Source organism: Meles meles, chromosome 18 (assembly GCF_922984935.1).
Source record: "Meles meles chromosome 18, mMelMel3.1 paternal haplotype, whole genome shotgun sequence".
NCBI lineage: Eukaryota > Metazoa > Chordata > Mammalia > Carnivora > Mustelidae > Meles > Meles meles.
In genome coordinates, this window is record NC_060083.1 from 21,686,523 (window position 1) to 21,714,017 (window position 27,495).

A 27,495-nucleotide genomic window follows, 5' to 3' on the forward strand; every position below is an offset into this window, starting at 1 on the left:
TAAGTAAAATATATTAAAAATAATCCTCCTTATTACTTTCAAATTTTTTTTAAGATTTTTATTTATTTATTTGACAGAGAGAGAGAGAGATTGTGTGAGAGAGAACACAAGCAGAGGAAGTGGGAAAGGGAGTAACAGGCTCCCCGCCATGAGGGGCTCCATCCTAGGACCCTGGGATCATGACCTGGGCTGAAGACAGATGCTTAATGACTGAGTCACCCAGGTGCCCTACTTTTAACTTTTTAATGTGACTACTATACTATTTAAAATTTCATATGTGGTTCTCATATTTCTATCAGAGAGCTATCTAAACCATGGACATTAAATGGTTATAAGCTAGTGATTTTAAAGATTTATTTCTTTATTTTAGAGAGAGAGAGTGGCGGGGGGGTGGACAGAGGGAGAGGGGGCAAAGGAGTCTTAAGCAGACTCTGCTGAGTGTGGAGTCGGACACGTGGCTTGATCTCAAACTCTTGAGATCATGACCTGAGTTGAAATCAACAGTTGGACACTTAACTGACTGAGCCTCCCAGGTCACGCAGATTTCTCAATGTTTTTTTATTTTTTTATTTTTTAAAAGATTTTATTTATTTATTTGACAGACAGAGATCACAAGTAGGCAGAGAGGCAGGCAGAGAGAGAGGAGGAAGTAGGCTCCCTGCTGAGCAGAGAGCCCGATGTGGGACTCGATCCCAGGACCCCAAGATCATGACCTGAGCCGAAGGCAGAGGCTTAACCCACTGAGCCATCCAGGTGCCCCTTCTCAATATTTTTGATAAAATTTTTTGAGCATTAATTCCCAATTTATGTATTTTTGTTTATAAGTTATATACATTACACTACATTGTATATTATGTATATTATAAAACACTGACAAAATAGACATTTAAAAAGATGAAATAGGGGTGACTGGGTGGCTCAGTCAGTTAAGTGACTGACTCTTGATTTTGGCTCAGATGGTGATCTCCAGTTATGAGATAACCCCCGAGTAGGGCACTGGGCTCATCGAAGTTTGCTTCAGATTCTGTTCCCCTCTGCCCTTCCCCTCCAGCAGGCACATGAACGCTCTCTCTCAAATAAATTAATAAAATCTTTAAAGAAAGATGAAATTAAAAATAGGCCGAAATAGAAGTTGTACTAATTTCCACCTGGTGCCTAATGGCTCACTTTGTGTACCCGGGGCGGGGGTTGTGCCCACACCATTTGGGGAACTCCTGCACCAGACTTAGAGCTCCTGAATGACAGAGTCTGTTACGCCATGTATCTTCCCTCCCCCATAGTTGGCCTTAGCATCATACCTGGATATAGTTGGTGCTCAATAAATGTTTGTGGCAGGAATAAATAGTTCCTCACATGCAATCATTTTCTGGTGGATTGGATGTATTTCTTTATTTCACACGTATTGAATACTTTCTAGGTGCTGAAAAGTAAGCAAAGTTTAAGACTCAGCCCTTTTCTTCTAGGCCAGTGCTTCTCAAACTTTAGTGTGTAAGAATCATCTGGAGGGCTCATGAAGCAGATTCCTGCCTATGAGATTCTGATTCAGTAGATCTGGGGTAGAACCTGAGACCCTGCATTTCTAAGAAGCTTCTAGGAAACTACACCTTGGAGGAGGCTGATACACATTGGGAAATTGGAAAGATATCTTAAATATTATGTGAGGTTGGGGATAGGGAAGGAAAATTACCATATTTTGAACTTTTACTACTTGCCAAGAACTTTTAAATACATGACCTCATTTAACCCTCAACTCAATTTGATGGGCACACTTTATTTTCATTTTCAGTTGAGGCAGCTGAGACTGAGGAAGGTTAGTTAAACTGCTGAAGTCCCAGAGCTGGTAAACGGCAGAGCTTGGATTGGTATCCACCACTCCTACACTCAATAATTTGTGCAACTTCTTAATAAGTGTCTCCACCTTTTTTTTTTTTTACTTTTTATTTATTTATTTTTTAAAGATTTCATTCATTTATTTGATGGAGAGAGAAATCACAAGTAGGCAGAGAGGCAGGCAGAGAGAGGGGGAAGCAGACTCCTTGCTGAGCAGAGGGGGCTCCATCCCAGGACCCTGAGATCATAACCTGAGATGAAGGCGGAGGCTTAACCCACTGAGCCACCCAGGCACCCCTATCTCCACCTTTTAGACACTGCCCCACGAACTGGGCATACAGTGCAGAGTGGGACAGACCAGCTTTCAGTCCTGGTCAGACTCAGTAAACAATTAAAATAGAGAGTTTTCAGTGCTATGAGGGAGGCAGTGCAGTGGAGATACATAACAGAGATACATACTCTACAACAAAGTCAGGGAAATTTTTCCAGGAAAAAGAAAAAGGTAAAATTTATGTGAAAAGTAAAATTCATCTAAATGATAGATTAAAAGAGTGGAGGCTGGGTGGGGAGTGTTTGGGGCAAAAGATATGCATGAAGGCTTAGAAGCCAAAGACCATTTGTGGAACTGAAAGTTCAGAATGTCTGAAGTATAGAGGGTGGAGGTAATAGATAAGGTTATTGAGCAAGATGAAAACCAGATCTAGCGGTGCAATTAATTGGCTTTTTTCAAAGGTGGGGGCGTGGTCAGACTTGTGTTTTTAAAAGATTGCTATACTCTCAGTGGAGGATGGAATAGAGGCCTGCTAGCCTGCAGGCAGGGAGATGTGTTAAAGATACTAGTGACATAAATTGGGGTACTATTGTCGTAACTGGGGAGAAAGGGTGGTGTTTAGAAGTTTGTTGTTGTTGTTGTTTTTTAAAAGATCTTTAAAAAAAAAAGATTTGTATTTATTTATTTGACAGAGAGAGACACAGCAAGAGAAGGAACACAACACCGGGAGTGAGAGAGGGAGAAACAGGCTTCCTGCTGAGCAGAGAGTCCAATGTGGGGCTGGATCCCAGGATCCTGAGATCATGACCTGAGCTGGAGGCAGTGGCTTAACCTACTGAGCCACTCAGGCGCCTCTAGAAGTGTTTTAAAGTGTTTCAGACGTGATGATTGATTAGAAGGGAAGGAGTGGGCAGGCAAAGAGAAATCAAAGCTGATCTCCAGGGTTCTGAGTGCAGTTTTCATAAGAATAAGGTTCTGTGAGCCTATTATTTCATATTTTAAAAGAAAATTCAAAGTAAGTGTGGTTACGTGATAGGGAAAAGATGTTATTTTAGTAAGATTTCAATGACGAAAACTCAGAAAATACAAGAGAAAATTACGATCTTTGTGGTTAAGTTTATTACTTATGTTGCTTTAGTTTGTATCAATAGCCTTATCATCCATTTGAGTGGAGTGGTGAATGCTGGAAACATCACCTCTTTTTGCCAAGATCAGGATTCGCCATGGAGGACGGGCCACAGGCTATGAACTACCAGTCTACTGAGTTTCTTCTGTGTCTTGTTGGATAACCTTGGACCTTGAGTTTCTGAAGTTCGACATCCCCTTTTGCTCTCCCTCTTTCTTCTCCACACTTGACTTAAGAAGGGATAGGACATGGCTCCCATCAATGGACCAGCGACGATTGGGACTCCGCCTTCTAAGTCTCAATCCCGCCCACCTCTCCTTAGACCACACCCCCTTACACTTGGCCCCGCCCCCGAGGAGGTCGTCACTGTTACGACAGAGAATTCTCCACAATCCTGACCTGTAGTAGACCTGAAGGGTGGGACCGAGATCAATCTTTTTTTCCATTTGTCAAATCAAGTGTCTATCTGGCCCCAGTCCCATCCCACTTCGTCTTCAAGCCAAGGATTGGTTGATCTGTTCTTGGTCTCCGGCTCATAATTGGTTCTTTTATTCCACCCTCTCTTCCAGCTTTTGCGGGCGGGATTAGCACGCAGCTTCCTGCTCCTGCCAAAAAAATAAAAGAAGAAAAAGAAAAGAGGAGAGAGGCGAAAGAAAATGTCACGGAGATCTTTGGGTTTTAATTCGCTTTTAGTCTTGTCGGTCAGACCAAACTCTGTCTTTTGATTGGTCCCTGTATCTGCCCATCCCGGATCGGGGGTGGGATTTCCCCAGGAGACCCACACCTTGTTGCCACTGGCCGAACAGTGCGCCTGTCTGAAGCTACGGGCCCAGGATTGGAGGCAGACGCAGACAGGTGGGCGTGGATTGGCTAGGGCAGCCGGTCAGTGTGAGGCGGGGGCGGGGCCTCGGTGGCTGGTTGCGCGTGTCCGCCGCTGGCTCCGCTCTATCCGGCTTTGCTAGGGGAGGTGAGTCCGGCCGCGGCGGCACCGGCGGCTGAGGAGGCGGCGGCTGAGGAGAAAGCGGCCGGCAGCGACTGAGGAGAAAGCGGCCGCGGGGACGGGAAGCCGGGTGGGGGGGAGGGGGGGAGACGGAGCAGCCTTGAGCCCTGCGGGGGCCGTCGCGCGGGGGGACCCACCCGCTCTCCCCCCCAACCCTCCTCAGCAGAAGCAGCCGGCGGCGGGGGCAGGAATCAGCCCGCTTCCGACTGCACCCCGCCCGCCTCCCGGGGCTCCTATTCTTTGGCCCCGGGACCCTAACCTCATCCCGGGGCGGTTCCCTCTGGGCGTCCGAGTGCTGCCCACCTCTCTTTCATTCCTCCCTGCACCTCCTTACCTTTACTTTGCCCCGGTTCTCTTTTCTCCTCTCCGTTCTGCCCTGTCGCCTGCTCTGCTCGCTCTGTCCCTCCTGCCTCCTTCCCTGGCTGTTTTCTGTTCTGGAAAGTTTAGTACCCCCCTCCAATCAGGTCAGCCTGACTAGGAGTAGGGGGAGATGTAGGAAGGCCTGAGAGTTCGAGGGGGGGGAAGCTGGTTTCCCTAAAAATTTCCCCCCATCTTTAGAATTGGGGTGGTTGGAATTTTTTTTTTATATATATATAAAATTGTATTTTTGAGGAGGTGGTAGGTGTTTAGAAAAGGATGTGGGAATGGAAGGGGTAGATGAGTCAAACCTCTTACAAGATTCCAAGGGTGGCGTGTTACCTGATCCTTTTCGTGTGTGGAGTTCAGGGGGTCGGGAGGTTTGGCCTTTATTCCCACATTCAAAGTTGGAACCTCCCCCCAATTAAGGATGGAGTTTTAGTACCCACTTGTGGCAGGAAACCTGGGGGGAAGGGGTCCCTTTTCCCTTTTTCTTTTCTTTTTCTTTTTCCTTTCTTTTTCTTTTTCTTTTTTTCTTTTTTCTTTTTTTTTTGGCAGTCCACACCCTTCCACACACGCTCACCCCAAAACTAAACACCAAGATCCTCTAACTTGTTTGGATTGACTGATGAAGACATAAAGCCAGTTACGCTCCATGTTTTTTGAGGTGGAGTGAGTGGTTTTTCTTCATTTTTAAATGGCCAAATGACAGCTTGACCCAGTTTGCTTTCCCATCAAAGGGCATTTTTTTGAATGTCTCTTTGTGGCGCAAGAGCCAACGCAAAAATGATGGCGGCTTACAATGGCGGTACATCTGCAGCAGCAGCAGGTCACCACCACCACCATCACCACCACCTTCCGCACCTCCCTCCTCCTCACCTTCACCACCACCACCACCCTCAACACCATCTTCATCCGGGGTCGGCTGCCGCTGTCCACCCTGTACAGCAGCATACCTCTTCGGCTGCTGCGGCAGCCGCAGCAGCGGCCGCAGCTGCAGCCATGTTAAACCCTGGGCAACAACAGCCATATTTCCCATCACCTGCACCGGGTCAGGCTCCTGGACCAGCTGCAGCAGCCCCAGCTCAGGTACAGGCTGCCGCAGCTGCTACAGTTAAGGCGCACCACCATCAACACTCGCATCATCCACAGCAGCAGCTGGATATTGAGCCGGATAGACCTATTGGATATGGAGCCTTTGGTGTTGTCTGGTGAGTATCAAAAGAAGAACGCAGCTTCTCGTGGTTTCTTCTCACGGTTGTGATTGGGCGCGTCAACAAGTCATGCTTCTCTCCATGTTGACCGAAGTGGAGCGCGTCAACTGAAGGAAGCCACCCTCACGCAGAGGCCCAGCGTGTTGGCTGGTTGGGCTTATGTTTTCGAGTCCTGGCAAATCATGGGAGAGAACACCCTCCGAGGATTCACACACGTTTGCTGTCTACCCGACTTTTGGTTTAGAAAGCAAGCCACTGAATGTAGGATCATTGGGTGGATGTATGAAATGTGTATTGCTACAGACCTTGGTCATCTCTTAGGTTGGATGGAGTTTGAATCAGTTGCTCAATTGCTGCAGATGTCACAGATGACCCAAACTTGATTCCTTAGAATAGTCTTGTCATTGGGTAATACTCTGCATAAGTACTTCGCTCTCCTTTTTGCTTTTTCATTCCTTAATTTGTGATCTTGTTCCCCAGAAGGAAGATAGGGTTCATACTTGAACCAGTTAAGTCATTGCTTGAGTGGTGTATTTTAAACCATAAAGCTACAGTTGGGAAGTATGTAGCTTTAGCTTTTTGATAAGAATGCATTAAATATAGCATCACACATGAGTACCACAAATGAGGTCAGTAGACTGTAGCTATGCCGTGGCCCACATTCTGTGTAATGTTTTAGTGTCATTTAGTGTCTCTTAAGTTGCTGTTATCCCTTGGTTGGTTGCTGAAGTAGTATACTTTTTAAACACATGAAACTGCTCCACTTTGACTAGTCCTAGGGTATTTTAAAAAGTCTTGAGTGCTTCTTAAATGCCACATTTTGTCTATTTGCTCTTCTTAGTAGTTTGTAATAAAACGAATTTATCATTGTAGGGCCTGTTGCTATCAAAACTAGAACAAACTGAATTTTTTTCTCAAGGGTTAAGTAATCTGGTGTGGACAAATGAAGTGATGTTTTCAGTGCATTCAAAAATAGATTCTTGTTAATGTCTAGAAGAGCCCCCATCACCACGGGAAAATGAACTCTTTGGAACTAGCCTGGTAAATGTCTCCTTTTGTCATTGTTTTTCAGGCTATAATTGATACAAGTGTCATGTTTGCATGTATCTGGGCATCTTTATATTTCAGATTTTATAATCTAGACTACAATGTGAACTGTTTTTGTTTTGTTTTGTTTTGTTTTTAAATTAGTCGGGTCTAGTGTTTTCCCAGCAGCTCTCCAAGGAGGCTGCCGAAGCTCCAGTGCAGTGCTCCCTCCAAGGTGTATGGGATTCCTGGTGGGAAGGAGTATAGCCGGTAATGGTGCCTCTTCAGTCAGTCTGCTCAGGGACCTGTCTGTTCCTGCCTTCATCTCTTCCATATCCTATCTCCAGGGATTGCACTGTGAACTTCCATTCCTTGCCTAACACTTGAGGATTAAAGCTGTGGGGCCTGGGGGGTGTGGACAGGAAAAAGGTTGTTCTTTGCTTTAAATTTTGTCATCTACTGGCTGAGAATTTGTTTGGATTTTCTTAGACCTAGATGCTCTCTTTCATTTTAGTGCTTTACATACAATGCTAATACTGAAAGGGAAGTGGATTACAGCATTCACTGTATTCTAAAACTGTTCTGCATTTTTCTCAAAAGATGATATGACTTGTAGAAGTTTTCACTTCAAGCCCGTGTTAAAGGAAAAGATTCTTTTTATGGGGAAGAAGGTGAGAAACTGGAGTGTTGAAACATCTCCCACAGCAAACATTCTGGTAGTGGCGCTTCTGAAGTACTTTCATATGAAAAACTAAATGGTTTTGATTTGAATCCATTCTGTATTCTTTCAGTGATTGACCCCTTCCATCACCGGCAGAGTTCATTCCTTGTTCTTGAAGTGTACCTTCTCTGTACACCATCTTCTGTTTTATGCCGGTTGTTTTGTGTTTGCCTTATCTCACAACATTTGTAAGCCCCTTAAGGGTACGGACTGTATCTACCAGAGTACATCTTTTTCTCCTCTGCACTTAGCACAGTGCTGTGGAATCTTTGCTGTTTGATTACTTGATCTCCTGGTCAGGTTGTTCTTTTCTTCTTTAACCACGCTTTTTCCGGTTAGCTGCATTGAGTGTTTTTAATCAGTTGTTACAGGTGAAGTACAATTCAGTATGAAAAAAGGGAAGACTTCCAGGTGTGCATTTTAGTATGCAAATCCTTTTCTATTTTTATATTTACATATTGATGACTTGCTATCTGAATTGCTTATTACATTTGGAATTTAACTGCTGTATAACCCGAGTAAAATTGTTAAAACTAGTGATTTGAACACCAAACCAGAGTGAATTGCACTAGTATTCTGAAACCCAAGCTAAAGATATTAGTGAGGTTTTTTTTTTTTAACATATTAACTAGCTGAACCAGAATTTTTCTTTTTAATTTAGGGAACACTTAATGAACCTGAAACTATTTTATAAAATGATTAAAATGGGACATAAAAATATTTTCCCATATGACTACTTGGGCATCATAAGATTTACTTAGATTCTTATATTTATTTAATGCATTTTGCAGGTATTTTTCTTTAAAAGGAAGCTGTATTTGCTCTCAAGTCTTTTTCTGGACTTGCACCTAAAATTACTAACTGATGGCTGAAAACATTGCATGTCATTTTGAGAGATACTGTTTTTCCTCTGTGTAGACACGGAAAGATATAGAAGTGGTATAGCATTTTACCAGTCAGATTTATCACTGAACAATTTAGTCAGCCATCCTTGATTTATCTCTCTGTTGAATTTAACTAGTGGAATAACTTATCAGTATTGGACAGTTGTGTAAAAGTAGTGAATTACCTTTTAGCTTGCTGGTAAAGATGGTGCTTTGACAGTTCAATTAAGGTTTCATTAACAACTGTCTGCTGTATTTTATCTCAAAGTAAGGGTTCTAGTTTACCTGGTAATATGATCATGTGGTAGCCTGAGATACATTCATTCCAATGACAGAATATTGTTCATGCGTTATCAAAGCATCATATATAATTTGACCTTCCTTTATCAGATGTCAGGGCTTCAGATATCCATATGGACATTTTCATAATGAAAAACCAAAACACAAAACAACCCGCAAACGGAAACCTCAGTCATTTGGTGAGGATAATATAAATACCTATTTGTCCATAGTTCACATTGACCAGAGGAAAGTGTACTCACTTAAACTTAAAAATGTGACAACCTTGGAACAAAAAGTGTTATAGCATAAGGCTTCGGGGACTCATGAAGTGTATAATTTTGAGAGTTGGAGGAAGTTGACCACATGAGAGAGGTTTGAGGACTGCTAAACTCGATCAGTTTTATCAATGACAACCTGAAATACTGATTGGATTAATGGTATATAGTGCCACTTTGATAATGAGTCTGGGAAAAGCTTCTACTTAGAATATTAGTGTTTTGGTTTTTAATTTATCTGATTAATTGAAAGATCAAAGATCCTGGGATTCATTTGGTCTCTTCTCTTTGTACTCCAGGTAAAGTTGGGAGAACTTTGAATTTTATTATTCTAATACCTTCAGCGGGTTACTTTTATGTCGGTCTTTCAAAACTTCAGCGTCACTATAGTGATACTTACTTACTAGCTGTGTCATCTTAATAAATTGTTTAACCTCTCTGTCCCTCATTATAAAATGAGGATAATAATAGCACCTCTCCTAGGATTGGTATGAAGATTAAATGAGATAATCCTTGTAAACCAATGATTACACTGTATAGTTTACAGTAAGCATTCAGTGAATGTTAGCTGTTTTTATTTTAGTTATTGTTGGTAGAAAAACCTGTCGTGTTAATGTATGCAGCAATGACTTCATGTATGGCCAGATTTATCAGGTGAAATCAACAACACGCAGACCATTTTTGGAAGCATGACTTTACATACCATAAAGTGCCCCTTAGTTGTGCTATGTGCTATATATCTGTTACTAACAATTAAAAACAAACACATTAAAATATATAAAATAACATGTTTGCATGGACTTTGCAGGTATTCTAGTCAGTTCATCTACACGTTTTAGAAAGTATTATGGATTTATGTAGTGGGAAAGAAATTAATTTTTTCTTTCTCAGAACGTGACAAATGAAGGACATTCTTACCGTCAAAGTTCAGCTTTAGTGGAAACTTATTTTACTTGTGTTTGGATGAGAGAGTGTGAATTGCTAAAGAAGATCCCAGTGAGGTGGGGGAAATATGTGTGATTTAATGAAAAATTATTCAGTGTAAATTCTCATGCGTGGCAGATATCATCTAGCTTGCTCATCTTGTGAAAATTAGAGGCATCATTTTTTTGTGATGTTTTCTTTGGTCCTTTTACACCTCAAATAGCCAGCTTTAATTTGGAAAAATGGGGAATGCTTTTGGGATGTGTTTGGGGGAAAATCCTAGAGTTAGTTGCATTCGAAAGTATACTGGAATAAAAAAAAAAAGTATACTGGAGTATATTCTCTTAACTGTGTTTTACAGGTTAAGAATTTGTAGTATTGAGAAGTTTCTCTATCGGCCAGGATTAACTGCCACAGCTGGATTCATTGGGGTGGGGTGGGGGGGTTGGTGTGCTCTGCTTTGTGAAAAGAGCTTTGAAGAAGCAGAGCCTGCACCATAAAAAGGAAACGGTCTCTCTTCTAGACATAACAAAGCATCTGTGTGAAACTAGAAATGTGGAAATCTATATTGTTAATTTTAACTGCAAACGAACTCACTTTTAGAAACTGCAGGTTCATGGTCATAAAGTAGAGAAGTCAGAGAGAATAAAAGTAACACAATCTAATGATAATGAACTGGGTTTTTGGTGATACAAACGCTATAGCCTTTAACATTGGAAGTCGTTTTGTACTTAGGTTCCTGACAAGATTTTTCCAAATTATATTTAAAAACCAAAAATAAAACAAAACCACAATACAACAAAAGAACTTTTATTTACAACAAAAGAAACTCATTTTATTCTTGGGCAGAAATTTTATATTACTGATTACTAGCTTAGAAAGAAAGATAAATATTTTTTATTAAGAAAAAACATTTCAGAAAGAATTGCTGTTTCAAACAAGCTAAAACAACAATATCCTTCAAAACTACATGCAACTTTAAAAAAAAGATTTTATTTATTTATTTGAGAGAGAGAATGAGAGAAAGCATAAACAGAGGGAGTGGCAGAAAGAGGGGGAGAAGCAGGCTTCTCACTAAGCAGGGAGCTCATCTCGGGGCACTCGATCCCAGGATCTTGGGATCATGGTCTGGGTCGAAGGCAGGTGCTGAACTGACTTAGCCACTCAGACACCCCTACATCCCACTTTTTTAGGCATCACTTAGTACCACCAGTGCATGTTCTGAAAAAAAGATGGGGACAGATAAAGTTAGCTTTCAAATGCTTGCTGGAAGAAGAATATTTGCAAAATGTATTAACTGAATGTTTGTTTGAATTTAAGTTCTGGGGTTTCTGGGGCTTTACCATGAGCAATTATAGAAATGTCGTTCCATGATACAGAAGGCCATCCTCTAATACAGTATTGGAATATTTCATTATCTTCACAATTTGGTGTATTACAGTTTTCATTGACTTCTATATTGTAGAACTGAGTGACTGTTCTTGGTTGTTTTTATTAGATTTGCTGATGTTCTAGCAGTTAAAGAATCAACTGTTTATATAATGTATATTTCTTTTTTTAATGCTAATCTGATTTCTTTGATGGTAATTGTGAAGGCCAAAGAAACTTTCTCATTTGTCATCCAACCAAATGGAAAGAAGTCATTGGGTAGAAGCTCTTTCATTATAAAGTTCTATTTGGGTTATATTTATGATTCCCTGTGCATCCATAATACTCCAGTGAATTATTTGTTGATTGGGTCATCTAATGCAGATCAACAGTGATTTCCTAACTAATACAGTTTGTCAGTTTGATCGGGTTGTTGCTTAGGGGTAACACAGAGAGTGCCTGAGGCAACAGTTGTAATACTGTCAATAAGCATGTGACACGTCATAAACTTAGTTGGTAGTTCTAAGGTACCTAGCCAAGAGACATTAGAAAAAATTCTAGCACTCTGGCATTATGAAAAGGAAACTAAGGAAACTATTGAGTTGTACTCTAACAGTTAAGTATAATGGTGTGAGTAGAGGAAATGTGTGTACAGTGATGTCTGTCATTGATTATGATTGGCAGCCTTTACTTATACCTAGCTTCATATCTCTGTTTTGAATTAGTCTAATTGAATCATATCTACTATCAGACAGAGGTTTTGACATTGCTGGAACTCACTAGTCAGTGTATTTTTATTATCAACCTGCTATGGCCCAGCACCACTGTAGACTCTAATGAGGATATTTAGTTCTATAAATAATTTTATAAACTCTATCAAGCTTCTGCTATTATCTATTCTTTGCTTGTACTGGCATATAGAGTTTAGTTATGATACTACCCTAAAGGAGCTTACAGTTAAGTAAACAGGGTGTAAAATAATACATCCTTGCTTTCAGGGAGTCTTGATGGAGAGTTGAAACTCAATTTGAAATAAAAACAAAAGGATGGGGTGCCTGGGTGGTTCAGTTAGTTAAGTGTCTGTCTTCAGCTCAGATCATGATCCCAGGGTCCTGGGACCAAGCCCTGCATCAGGTTCTCTGCTCCGTGAGGAGCCCCTTCTCCCTCTCCCTCTGTATGCTGCTCCCCATGCTTGGGTTCTCTCTCTCTGTCAAATAAAGAAATGAAATCTTAAAAAAAAAAAAAAAAAGCAAAAAAAAAAAAGAGGATTTTCACTAGTTCTTACAATACTTATTTGTTATTGGCTATTTCCCAGGCCCTGTGCTAGATGAGAGGGATTTAAAGAAGATTATGATGTAGTGGAAGAAAGAGACTTTTAAATAGATAATTATAATTCATTCCATTGATACAATAGTAGCCGATATGTAGTAGTAGATATGATTCAATAGAGATATTCCCTGGATATTATGGGAACAGAGGAGGGATTTCTGTGGAAGGTATGAATGTTTTCTTTCTTTCTTTCTTTTTTTTTTTTAAGATTTTATTTATTTATTTATTTGACAAAGAGAGATCACAAGTGGGCAGAGAGGCAGGCAGAGTGAGGGGGGGAAGCAGGCTCGCCGCTGAGCAGAGAGCCCAATGTGGGGCTCGATCCCAGGACCCTGGGATCATGACCTGAGCCGAAGGAAGGCAGAGGCTTTAATCCACTGAGCCACCCAGGCACCCCAGTATGAATGTTTTCTAGAAGAAGTAATATCTCAGCTGAGTTTCAAGAACCAGAGCTAATGGGGAAGAGCATTCTAGATGGATGTGTTCCTACGCAGGAGACTGTAGGGCTGGAGTTACTGAAATTAAAGTGCTGTGGAGAGGGTGGGAGGTGATAGGGTGGAGGCACAAACTAAAGCTGGATCCAGAAGTTGGAGTGTTCTGCTGAAGAGACCACTGGTAGTGGGAGAGGGGCAAAAACTTACACTTTTTATGAATAAAACACACATATATATAACAAATGTATAGCATATCTGTCGTATTAAAATTTCACGGGAAGTCTGATTGGGGGAAAAATGTCTAAAAAGGCTCCTTGGAGGGGGTGATAATGAAAAAAGTTGAAATACTGGGAATGGCAACCATTGAAAGTTTTTAAAATTAGAGAGTGACTTGTTCAGAGATACATATGTGTATATTTCGACATATAAAGAGAAGAGTGGAGGTAGCTCAGGCCTGAGCCTTAGGGAATGTTCTCAGTTGTCGGTGGAAATTATTGGAGGCAGAACTAAAGGGCAGTCAGATAGGAAAATGTGTTTATAGTGATTGACAACCTATGCATGGCAGAAGATTGTTGGGAAGATGGGAGTGATCTTTGGTACAGATTTTTAAAAAGTCAAAGAAAATGAGGGGGAGAAAAGGCCGTTGAATTTAGCAGGTAGGTCATTGATGGTATTTGAGAGAACGATTATGTATGTTTTTTTTTTTTCTCTGATATATAAATGTGTGTGTGTGTGTGTGTGTTGTGTGTGTATATATATTTATACACATTTGATTCTAAAGAATGTCTTAAGTTTATTAGCAGCATTCTGTTTTATTATTAATAAAATTCTCCCAAATCCCAAGTTTTTATTTCTAGTTTAATAAACCAGAGAATTTAGTGTTTATCATGTTCAAGGTGCCATTTGCTTGGGAAGAATTTTTTTAATGACAGGGTAATAGAGTACTCAACTAAACTTGTTAGGAGACAAGTTTCTGGTCCTGCCTTGCTGCCAACAACCCTATGACCTTGATAAAGTTATTTAAGTTTTCTGGGTCTTGGTTTCCTCATTTATAAAAGCCTGTGTTTTCTAAGTTTCTATTATAAAATTGCATTAATATTTATAAAGCATTGTAGCTTTATTTGTGGACAAGTCAGGTCTGTTATTGACCATATGACACCTTTCTTCAAGACTACAGATGTTGAATAGTTTCTAAAATTATTTAAAGGAAGAATGAGATAAATGTAACCCTATTCAGTGTGGTGACTTTCATAGGGTTTTCAAATTTGGGATCAGATTTTAAATGTGCAGTTTGTCCAAGACATTTATTTTCTTCTGTTGACCTACTGGTAAGGATTATACATACTTAGTTATGAAGAGCCTGCCTGTTTGCACATGGACTATCAGTTCCTTCCTAAATGTAAATTTGATACTGTTTTTCTGGTAATATTTTACCTTTTAGCATTTTAGATTTATTTTCTTGCTTTCCTAAATATTTGGAGTGATTTAAAAAATTTTTTTAAAAAGATTTTACTTATTTGACAGAGATCACAAGTAGGCAGAGAGGCAGGCCGAGAAAGAGGAGAGAGGAGGAAGCAGGCTCCCTGCTGAGCAGAGAGCCTGATGCGGGGCTCAATCCCAGGACCCTAGGATCATGACCTGAGCTGAAGGCAGAGGCTTTAAGCCACTGAACCACCCAGGCGCCCCTGATTTTTAAAATTTTAAATGAAATTTAATACTAAATATTTTGTCTTTTTGTGTGCATGTGGGTAATAGCTATGATGATTCGGAGGCCAGTGGTTACATTAGCAAGTTGATTTACAGTATTTTGTTTTTAGAAATCTCTCTTTTTTTTAAGGAATCTCTTTTAAATTCTGAATTTGTGTAGGGACTTTACTAGTTGGCGGATTGACCTAGCACAAAATGAGCTGTGTCACAGCTTTAAGGCTGTAGCCATTTGGGCATACAATGCCCAGAGATAGAGCAGGAGTGTGACTTCCTAAAGCTTCTACACAATAGGAAGGGAGCATTTTCACAGAAGCCCTCAGCAAACTAGCAGCACTGTCCAGTAGATACATAATGCAAGCCACGTATGTGATTTAAAATTTTCTAGTGGCCACATTTTAAAAATGTGTAAAGAAACAGGTGAAATTAATTTTAGTAATATATTTTTAACACCTTTAGCCAAAATATTGTCATTTTAGCATGTTATTCTATGAAAATTATTAAGTAGATATTTTACATTCTTTTTTTTTTTTTTTCATATAAAGTGTACTGACTACCTTATTGTCCAGCACAGTAGTAGAGTCTCTTTGACCTTTATTGGATTGTATACTGATTTCTGAACCAATGATGTCAGTAGAGTTAGTATTACTTTTGGAGCAATCAGGTCTACCGTGGACCTGGAAAGGAAGTCAGTTGTAAGTGGAAAGGATGAATTCCCGCAACAGATGCTAGGAAGGCAGTCATTAGTTACCAAGAATGCATTCATCTAACTTATATCAGACTCAGAAGATCTTGACCGGGTGCATTTATAGAATAAAGTGGAATGATGCTCTCTGTAGAGAAGTTGTCCTGTTTGCCCTGAATCATTTGGAGTCTTTTCCTTTTCTTTTCTGAAGCCTTGTTTGCCTAAGGTACCAGAAGGTATAATTGGTACCTGATCCTTGCCATGTTTGCTTTCCTTCCCAGTTGGATCAGATATCCTCCATTGATTTCTTTCCTCTCTCAGTGTTGTGGTTTTGTTATCTAGATAAAGTTCTCAGTCTTGTTTTCAATTTCAGTAGTGTAGGGCTCAGTATTGTCAGGCAGCAAACTCCTTACAGGGGAATGGACAACACAGAAACTTACTGTTTATCCATTCCTTGACCTAAAATTCTTGCTCTGAGCTACAGAGAAAAGGTGAAGAGAGACATTTGAACAAATAGATAAAATTAGTCATTTGACCCAGATTGCAGCTGTTTTTTTTTTTTCTGTCTGCATGGATAAAAACCATCCTTCAATTTGCATAAGCAGGTGATTTTTCTTACATGCTAATTTTCTTAATGTACCATGGCAGAGAACTGCAGATTTGCAAATTGTGTAAGTAAATTGAAATAAACCAGGTGACTTTGTTTTGCTTTATTATCTTACCAGTACAGAAGTACCCAAAGGGTGCAATTATCCGGTGATTATCTCATTGCACATCTAAGTTAACAGGCAGCCTGGTGCAAAGGTTTTTGGTTGTTTTTTTTCCCCTTTCTTTTCTACCTCTCTCTCATTTTAGTTTTTAAAAATAGGAAACTATTGATTTCTATATTTACCTTGACATGGCTAAAATTTTGGTAATACTGATGTGGGGAAATTTGAGCTTTATTCAAAGTAATCCAGAAGCCCAAAAAAATGGCAAGTAATGAAGGTACTGTGCAGGAAAAGGGACACATGGATACTTGGTTTGTGTTTGAATTGCCTGAGAGAATTAGGTGAGAACTTCAACCATGATTAATTGGTTGGCTTCCTCTGTTTTCCTTTTCCCAGGTTCTACATGTTGCAGGAATTGGGATTATTATGAAGTTAACTGGGTGGGTATTAAAGCCAGTATTCAAAATGAATATTATGTGTATCCTTTTAAAAAATCAAAATAATTAATTATAATACACTTTAAAATATCATTTCAATATGTTAGACATTTTAGTACAACAGTTAGTTTAAGGGGCTCTTTTCCCAGGAGATTTACAAGGACAAAGAATATCAAAGTGACTTCCTTGTATTAAAACAATATTTACAGGGGCACCTGGGTGGCCCAGTGGATTAAGCCTCTGCCTTTGGCTCAGGTCATGGTTTCAGAGTCCTGAGATTGAGCCCCACTTCCCCTTCAGGCTCTCTGCTCAGCAGGGAGCCTGCTTCCCCCTCTCCCTCTGCCTGCCCCTCTGCCTACTTGTGATCTCTCTCTCTGTCAAATAAATAAATAAATAAATAAACAAATCTTTAAGGAAATTTAAAAAAACACTTCTTTAAAAAAAAAACGATATTTCCATTATCAATCTTAGCAATTAATTTTGTTGAATTCCTCAGATGTTACAGTATTATTTACCTAGTGATATGTACGGAAATTAAATTATATTCCTTGTAGCGTGGAAGTAATGATTTTGAAATGAATCATAATCGTAAGCTAGCAAATTAAAAGTTTGGCCAGGCTTTTTATCTCAACACTTACATATTATTTCTTTTCAGTTTAAAGAAAAGTAGTTCAGAAGAACTTTGAGAACAAAAGCAGTGAAAGAATGACCAGAGAAGGACAAAATTTAAGTACAAAGAGACTGTATGGGTTAGTAGTTAAGAGCCAGTACTATGATTATAGACTGGATTTAAATCTTGGCTCTGCTCTCTCACTTAACCTCTGTGTGCCTCATGGTCGTAGTGAGTAGAACAGGGATAGTAGTAGTGTTATCTGTTTCAAAGAAGTTATTGTATGGATTAAATGAATCCGTATATACGTAAAGTCAAAGAACTGTGCCTGGCCCTAGGTATGTGTTGACTCTTGTAATTATTATTACCAGTTTGAGTGAAAATGTAGTACCTCCTCAAAGTTTATTAATTTGGGGTAAATAACCCAACAGTGTTTGTCTGACTGTTGATAGATGTGTGACTATCGCAGATATTTTTTTTTTTTTACCGATTAGCTCCAGCCATTTTTGAAAAGTCATTCAAATTGTAGAATGCCTTCCAAATGTAAAATTACCTTTAGGACATAAAAGGAGGGTTTTCCTTTTCTAACTCCATCTCCCTCCTCCCACCTCATTATCAAAGTAACAATACCCTTATTGTAGGAAACTTGAAAAATACAGAGTTGTAACCTACAACTCAGAGATAGCACTGATAGATAGCATGTGATACTTTTTTTCCCCCCCAATTTTGCATCTGGACAGTGTGTTTGTAAAGAGTTGGGATCATGATTGTATTGGGTATTTACAAAAATGTAAATTTTTGTTTACTGTTTGTTTCACTACATTACAAAGATTTTGACTGTTGTGGTGGTGGTGGTGGTGTTTTGGAGAGCTAATTTTTTCATTCTCAGAAGCCTAGAGCTCTATCTTGAGAGGAATTAGAGTTGGAAGATACTTTAGAATGCATCTAGTGTAACTGCCTCATTTTTTAAATGGGAAAATTGAGACCCCGGGAAGCTAAGAGATCAGTTCAAGGTCACACAGCTGGTTAGAAGCTGAGCCAAAACCTTTGCTCTTTTGCTGCTTTACTAGTAATACCTGTTCAACTTAATGCCCATTGAAACTGGTAGAAATGTTCTTATAAAAACAAAACAAACAAAAAACAAAAACTCTGAAGCCAGGAATAGTGCATCTGGAAAAAAAAAAAAAAAGAATATTTACTCCATTGGTTGCTTTTTGTGTACCAGTGACTCTAAGGTTTCTGGTAAAATTTTAATGTCATGAGTTTTTAGAAGACTTTTGGTGGAAAACAGCTGGGTCTCTTCATACTATATATAATTGTGTTGTGTATCTTCTTTGAGAGTATTGTGTCCCCCTCTTATTTTTTGAAAAATTTTAAACCTCATAAAATACGAAAGAATTGAACTGTGATAAATCCATAAACCATTCCTTCAGATTAACATTTTGTGACTTTTGTTTTATCTAGTTAGAGGCTATTTCTACAGAATTTGCTGAGATTGGGTTAATGGTCACTGCCTCAACTTGTTCCGTGTAAGTTTTGTAGGCTCTCCCAACTAGAGAAGGAACTGGATATTTTCAAGCTTGTGACTTTTGGAATGCTATTTATTCTCCTAATACTTAAAAGAAAATTCAGTGTGAATCAAACGTGTAACTGAAACATATACCAGTCAAAACTAAGCTTCAGGCAGAATAGAAATATTCCTTCTGCAAAGTTTTTCTTTTTTGTGGTATTCATCTCAGGTTGGGAGTAAAGGGGCATTTAAAATAATCTGATTTCTGGTTTCACTATTTTGTGACAGAGGACATCATTGAGGATACTACATTGTTGAAGCTAAATTTTAAGTTACTGTAGTTTTTTTTTTTTTTAAGTAAATTACCCTGTTAGTCACATGAGCTGATGATGCTGTGATTTGTGTCACCCAATTCACTGCTCTGTATTTTTCAGTACCAAATAATTCCTTTGTTAAACTCATTTTCAGTAAATGAGCCATTGTTTCCCAAGGGGTAATGATTATTTCTATATATAGCACAAATTCCTAAGAAATAGCTTTTAAAGTTTAAAATATTAGTGATTGGATGTGGTTGAAATCATTGCTCTGTGTATATCAAGGCACAACTGTGTCTATGAAAAGGACAGCTGTTGTGTTTGCTCCCTAGGCTACAATATGAGATATTATGCCTACTGGAAACCAACTGACAAGTCTTTAAAAAAGAAGTCTTTTGGTTTATGTGCAAAAAAGGGTTGTTTTATTGAATCTACCCAGCTCTTACATTACATAGTTTCATAACGTAAACACCTAGAATGAGGTAGCTGGAGTTCAAATCTAAATGGCTTGTGACAGGTAAGGAAATATACAGGCAGCAGATATTGGTTTACTTGATACAGTTGATGTCAGTATCTGCAAATAAATTGCTGACAACTTAAAGTACCTCAGCAGTAAAGACCTTACAATTGGGACACTGATGTTTAACTGGTGTAGATGCTGAAGATCTAGTTTTCAGCATGTATCAGCTTATCTCCACAGGTGGGCAAACTTTAAATAACTAGTTTTTATACCTAGATTTTTTTCCTTTTAAAGTAGATGTTTGTTTCTTAGACAAATCAAAATTGGCTTCTGTCCTTTCCCTCTCAATGCAAATAAAAGCAAATGCTTACAACCACTTATGACAAACTCTCTACCCACTGATACACTGAAAATGGTGAGTGTTTCGAGGACTGGGGCCGTGTCTCATTTGTATCTCCAGTGCCAAATGTGGTCCTTGGTGGGTACTTATTATTTGTTGTTACCTTGAAAGTTGCTAATGCTAAATTTGATGTGGTGGTGACTGTCAAAGAAGAGTACTATCATTGGCCCTTGCCATTATATAGATCGCTCCTTCCTCATGCACTGCAGGGATTTTTAGGAGGGAACACTTGGAGAGTGGTATTCAGACTGCCCCATGATAGTGATTTTGTTTTTTGGGGTTTGGATTTTTTTTTTTAAGAGTTAAGAGCCCTGATCTAAAAATAGTGTACAGTAACCAACTATCCCTCCAAATAGTCATTATTTTGCTACTGCTTTCTATAGTCTACTTTTTGGGGCGGGGGGGAAGAGAGAGAGAATCTTAAACAGGCTCCACAACCAGTGCGGAGCCCAGTATGGGGCTCAGTCCCATTATCCTGAGATCGTCACCTGAGCTGAAATCAAGAATCGGATGCTTAACCAACTGAACCACGTAGTTGCTCTCTATAATCTACTTTTAAGTTAAGAATGCTGTTGAATAGTTTAGAAGAAATATATTCTTGATGCAGAACTGTGATCTCATGTTAGAAAAATGGAAACTATGTCTAAAGTCTCATCTCCTACATAAAAACATATCAAAGTCGTCCCTGATGCTAGCACAGGAAAAAAAAAATTCTAAGCTCCAAATTCCATTCTATAAACTTGCGAATAAATGACAGATTAGTATGTGGTAGCCATGCTCTTTAAAATTAGTGAGAAAGGATGGTTTATTTCAGTGGTGTGCTGGTATATGTTTCACAGGGTCTCTGAAAAATAAAACTGCCCTGGTTTGTAGGGCCTGCCAAATTCCTGTGGTGTAAATATTCCTGTAATGGCCAGTTTCAGGCTACCAATGTGAAGTCACCAAATGCCTGAATTGGAAAAAGAAACATAATAGCACACCATTATAAAGAATTTTTACCCTACAGATAAAGAAGATGTTAACTTTAAGAGTATAATATTAAGATAATTAGGAAATGATGATTTCAGAGTATTTGTTACCTTTGTTTTGATTTATTACACTGTAAGTTTATATAATTTAGTTTTTATATATAATTTAATTTTTAATAATGCCTGTGTTTCATAGTCCGCTTGCAAAATACCAGAAAATGTAATAATCTCTCAGGAGCCAGTATGAACCAGCTCTAACACACCACTGATTTATTAAATCTTTGTTGGGAGAGTTCGCTAGTGTTGGGGAGAGATGAAATTGGATCCATATTTATCATTGTACAAAAAGTCCCAAGTGGATTAAAAATTTAAGTGTTAAAAAAAATCCGAAAATAAGAAAATACAGATAACTATTTTTATCATCTTACAGGGGAAAACTTATTACCTTGACTTCAAAGCAAGAAAAAATACCAGATTTGTTTGTGTAGATATTTACGAGGTGTATTTAGTAAAATACACCATAAAAAGCCTAAAAGGGAAAAAAAAAAGCTGGAGGGAAATATTGTTAACATATATGAAAGACAGAAGTTAATATCTTAAATACTTAAAGACCTCTTAAAATCAGTGAGAAGTAAGGGTGATTAACCTAACTAAAAATGGGCAAAAGCTAGGGAATGGGCTGTTTGTAGAAGAAATAAAATTTGTTTTAAAACATTTGAAAAAGATTCTTATTTTCATTCACAAAGAAATGCAGAAATAGGATATCACTTTTAACTTGCTAGATTGACTTTAAAAAAATTTTTTATTTGAGAGAAAGTCAGAGGACTAGCAGGAATGAGTAGGCGGAGGGCAAAGGGAGAGGGATAGGCAGACTCCCTGCTAAGCCAAAAGTGGGGCTCGACCCCAGGACCCCAAGATCATGACCTGAGCTAATGTCAGAGGCTTAACCGACTGAGCCACCCAGGTGTCCTGTAGATTGACATTGTTTAAAAAAGTGATAGCTCTTTCAGTTGTTACAGATGTAGTAAAACAGATACTCAAACTTTTGATAATAGTGTAGTTGGGTAGAGACTTTCTGGAAGAGCAGTTTCTCAAAACTGAATGTACACACCCTTTAACTGGAGATGTCATTGAGCTTACAGATGCAAAGATGTATTCACAAGGAAAGCAACCTAAATGTCTGTGAGTAGTGGAGTGGTTATCTTTGAAAGATACTCACAATTTATTAAGTAAAAGTCAGTGTCAAAGATTGCCCCCCCCACTTTTAAAAGATTTTATTTATTTATTTGACATACAGAGAGAGCGCGCGAGCGAGAGAGTGACTACAAGTAGGGAGAATGGGAGAGGGAGAAGCAGGCCTCCCAATGATCAGGAAGCCCGATGCGGGACTTGATCCCAGGACCCTGGGATCATGACCTGAACCAAAGGCAGACGCCTAACAACTGAGCCACCCAGGCACCCCAGATTGTCCCCTTTAAAAAAAAGAATTACTCATATGTTCCAGGAAAGTCTGGGAGGATATCTGCCAATAATGGTTTTAGTGAGGTGAGAGTATAGCAGCTTCTCACTTTGGAGTTTATAGTAACTTCCACTTTAAAGAAATACTAAGAATTTCTTTACTATAAAGAATAGACCTAAGGAGGTACGTGATAGTGTCACTCTTTTTTAGAGGAGGAAGCTACAGCTCAGAGAGGTCTAAGTGACTTGCATGAGGCGTCAGAGCTAATTAAGAGATCCATAAAAGATATGTGATAGAGGTTATTAAGAATAATAAAGTATCCAGGGTGCCTGGGTGGCTCAGTCGTTTAAGCGTCTGCCTGCAGCTCAGGTCACGATCCCAGGGTCCTGAGACTGAGCCCGGCATCTGGTTCCCTGCTCAGCAGGAAGACTGTTTCTCCCTCACTTACCCGCTTGTACTTGCTCATTTCTGTCCTGTTCCCTGTTGCTGTCTTTGTCTCTCCTCAAGCTCAAAGAAATAAATAAAAACTCTTAAAAAAAAAAAAAAAAGAATAGAGTATCTACAACCCAGCCTAAGAAATAGAACTTAAAACCAACACTGTGAAGCTGTCCTTAAACATGTCCCACTTCCCCATTCCATCTTTCTGCCTTAACCTGCCTGCTAAGAAGAAACTACTCTCCAGAATTTTTGTTTTTTATTCTCTGCTTAAAAAAAATAGCTTTCTTGATGATATGTCACATATCCTATAAATCACCCATTTAAAGTGTATAATTTAATGGTTTTTAGTATATTCACAGAGTAAATTTTCTTTTAGAACATTTTCATCACCACCAAAAGAAACATACCCATTAACAAATGACTCTCTATTCCTTATGCCCCTGGCAACCATTAATGTTTCTGTTTCTATAGATTTGCCTATTTTGGACATTTCGTATAAATAGAATCATTCTCAGGATATGTGGTCCTTGTGACTAATTTCTTTCATTTAGCATAATGTTTTCAAAGTTCATCCCTTTTTATTCCTGAATAATATTCCATTGTATGGCTATACCACATTTTGTTTACCAGTTGGATATTAGGATTGTTTCCACTTTTTGGCTATTTTGAATAGTACTGCTTATGAACATTCACAGACAAGTTTTATTATAAGAACATATGTTTTCATTTCTCTTGGGGGTATATACCTGGGAGTGGGATTGCTGGGTCATCTAGCATCAGATAACTATGTTTAACTTATTGAGGAATCGCTAAAACTGTGTTCTGGCTGAACTATTTTACATTCCCACCAACAATGTAAGAGGGTTCCAATTTCTTCACATCCCTGTCAACACTTCTTACCTGCCTTCTTTTTTTTTTAAATTTTTTTTTTTTAAGATTTTATTTATTTATTTATTTGACAGAGAGAGAGAGAGATCACAAGTAGGCAGAGAGGCAGGCAGAGAGAGAGGAGGAAGCAGGCTCCCTGCGGAGCAGAGAGCCCGATGTGGGGCTCGATCTCAGGACCCTGAGATCATGACCTGAGCCGAAGGCAGCGGCTTAATCCACTGAGCCACCCAGGCGCCCCAATCTGCCTTCTTGATTATAGGTATCTTTGTGTGAAGTTACCACTACACACTAAGTTACCACAACTCATTGTAGTTTTGATGTGTATTTTCCATTAATATGACGGTGATCATCTTTTCTTGTGCTTGTTGGCTAATTGTATGTTGTCTTTGGAGAACTATCTATTCAAGTCCTTTGATGATTTTTAAATTGGGTTGTCTTTATTGTTGAGTTATTAAGTTCTTTTTTTTTAAATATTTTATTTATTTATTTGACAGAGAGAGAGGTCACAAGTAGGCAGAGAGGCAGGCAGAGAGAGAGGGAGAAACAGGCTCCCCACTGAGCAGAGAGCCCGATGCGGGGCTCGATCCCAGGACCCTGAGATCATGACCTGAGCCAAAGGCAGAGGCTTAAACCACTGAGCCACCCAGGCGCCCCGGGTTATTAAATTCTTTATGTGTTCTAGATGCCAGTCTCTTATCAGATACATGATTTGTAAATATGTTCCTCCATTCTGTGGTTTGTCTTTTTACTTTCTTAGCCATTGGTATCCTTTAAAGCATAAAAAAAGTAGACTATAGAAAGCAGTAGCAAAATAATGACTATTTGGAGGGATAGTTGGATAGCTCAGATGGGTAAGCATCTGTCTTCAGCTCAGGTCGTGATCCTGGGGTCTGGGAATGAGCCCCACATCAGGCTCCCTGCTTGGCTCTCTCATTCTCTCTCTGTCAAATAAATAAATAAATAAATAAATAATTTTGATGAGATCCAATTGATCTGTTTTCTGTTGCTTACCCTTATGTCATATCTGAGGTTTTGCCTAATCCAGAATCATAAAGATTTACACCTGTATTTTCTTCTAAGAGTTTTATAGTTTTAACTCATATTTAGGTCTTTGATCCCTTTTAAGTTTATTTTTTGTATGTGACATATGGGTACAACTTTATTTTTCCTGTGGATATCCAGTTGTCCCATCACTAATTGCTGGAAAGATTATTATTATTATTTCCCAATTGAATGGCCTTGGCACCCATGTTGAAAATCATTTGGCCGTAAACGTAAGAGCTTATTTCTGGATTTTCAATTTTATTCCATTGATTTATAAATTTCTCCTTATGCCAGGGCCACAACTGTTGACTACGGTAACGTTGTAGTATGTTTTGAAATAGGGAAATGTGAGTCTTCCAACTTTGTTCTTTTTTAAGATTGTTTTGGTTATTTTGGGTCCCTTGCATTTTCATAAGAATTTTAGGATTAGCTTATCTGTTTAAAAAAAAAAAAAAAAAAAAAAGCCAGATGGGCTTTTGATAGGAAATTGCATTGAATCTGCAAATCAATTTGAGGAATACTGTCTTCCAATCCATGAACATGGGATATTTTCCCATTTATTTAGATCTTCCATTTCTTTCAACAATTTTGTAGTTTTCAGAGTACGTTTTACACATCTTGTTAAATTTATTCCCACATGTTTTATTGTTTTTAACAATATTGTAGTTGGAATTGTTTTCTTAATTTCATGTTTGGATTGCTCATTGCTTGTGTGTATAGTTGATTTTTGTATATTGATCTTGCTCTGCACCCTGATTGAGCTTGTTTTATCATCTTATTTTTGTTTTTATTTTAAATAAATTTTATTTTTTAAGAGCAGTTTTAGGTTCACAGCAAAATTGCATAGAAAGTACAGAGAGTTCCCATTAACTCGCTGATCTGGGCATATATAGTCTCCCTCACTATGAACATCTTGAACCAGAATGATAACATTTATTACAATCAGTGAACCTGCATTGACTCATCATTTTCACTCCAAGTGCATAGTTTACATTAGGGTTTACTTTTGGTATTATGCATTCTATGGGTTTGACAAATGTATAATGACATTCTATCCCTACAGAATAATTTTGCTGCCTAAAAATCCTCTGTGCTCTACTTTTTCATTTATTCCTCCCCCCTAACCACTGGTAACCACTCTTCTTTTTACTGGCTCCATAATTTTTCCTTTTCATATCATATAGTTGGAATCAGAGTATCTAGCTTTTTCAGATTGCCTTCTTTTACTTAGTAATGTGCATTTAAATTTCCTTCAGGTGTATTCATGGCTTGAGAGCTCATTTCTTTTTAGTGCTGAAAAATATTCTATTGTCTGGATGTACCACAGTTTGTTTATCTCATCATTGCTTGAAGGGTGTCTTGGTTGCTTCCATGTGTTGGCAATTACAATTAAAGCTGCTGTAAACGTTTATGTGCAGGTTTCTGTGTAGACATAAATTTTCAGCTCCTTTTGGTAAATACTAAGGAGCATGATTGCTGGATTGTATGGTAAGACTATGTTGAGTTTGGTAAAAAATTGCCAATCTGTCTTCCAAAGTGGCTGGACTATTTTGAATACATTCTCACCAGCAATGAATGAGAGTTCCTGTTGCTCCATGTCCTTGTCAGCAGTTGATGTTGTTGGTGTTCTGGACTTGGCCATTCTGAGCAGGGTGTAGTGGTACCTTCTCTTTGCATTTCCCTGATGACATAAATGTGGGACATCTTTTCATATGCTTATTTGCTATCTGTATATCTTCTTTGGTGAGGTGTCCGTTAAGGTCTTTGGCCCATTTTTTAATTGGGTGTTTCTGTTTTCATATTACTGAGTTTTAAGACTTCTTTATAGATTTTAGATAACAATCCTTTATTAGATGTCATTTGCAAATATGTTTTCCTTGGCCATAGCTTGTCTTCTCATTATCTTGATACTTTATTTATGAAAAGTTTTATTAAGTATAATATACATGCTGTAAAGTTCTCCCATTTAAAGTATATAGTTCATTGAGTTAGTAAATTTATATAGTTACGCAGCTATCACCATTATTAGTTTGAGAACAGTTCTATCACACCCCCCCATCCTCCCTAAAATTCACTAAACAATATATTGTTTAGTTTTGTTTATTTGGGGGCTTTATACAAATGGTAAATAGATTCTAGAGTACTTGAAACTTCTTAGAGAAAAGTATAAATACAGAATGCAGTAACTTAAACTTTGGGTTCTTTTTCTAATCAACAAAAGTGATAAAGACGAGATGGGTTTGTTCTTTCTTCATCAACAGTTTAGTGAATCTTTGAGGGAACAGATGAGTCAGGGTTTATACAGAATCTGTATACTTTAGAGGATGGTTGCCCTATTTATTCAAGTTCCTGAAAGTGGAGGAAATGCTTAACTAAGTTAAATATAAAAATGGTTCTTTGAGGCATACCTTTAAATTTCTCTGTAGCTAACTTTTTATGGTGTCCATGATATCTTCAAAGATATTTGCATAAGTATCACCACCTTGTTAGCCTTGGCAAATAAAAATCATTCTTTTCTATTAAAATAAACTTTGTTGGGTTTTTTACTTAAACTAATGATTCTGTTATTTTTCAAATCTGAGTTTTGGGGAATTTGGTTTTAGGGATAACCCCTGAATTTCAATACCGAGCAGCTGTTATTCCTTAACAGCTGCATCCTCAGATAACTTGATTCTTTGCAGAATGCTGTGGGAACATGGTTTATAAGAGATGGTGGGAGGAACAGTTAGTTTTACAGACTTCTCCAGTGATTCAAGTTGTTGAGATTTAAAGGCTGAAGTACTAGTTTTTCCAGTTTCAGTGTTTTACCATTCTGTAATTCCATGAG

General features: G+C 38.5%; 1 protein-coding gene across 1 annotated transcript in view; it reads left to right on the forward strand.

Annotated features, from left to right (window-relative positions):
* Positions 1-4,155: 4,155 nt before the first annotated feature.
* The window catches only part of NLK (nemo like kinase), a 168,524-nt gene continuing 145,184 nt past the window's right edge, over positions 4,156-27,495 (forward strand). The window contains exon 1 of the mRNA XM_045985973.1: positions 4,156-5,795. Coding sequence (XP_045841929.1) covers positions 5,338-5,795 — 458 coding nt within the window. The 5' untranslated portion in view covers positions 4,156-5,337. The remainder of the gene's footprint in view (positions 5,796-27,495) is intronic.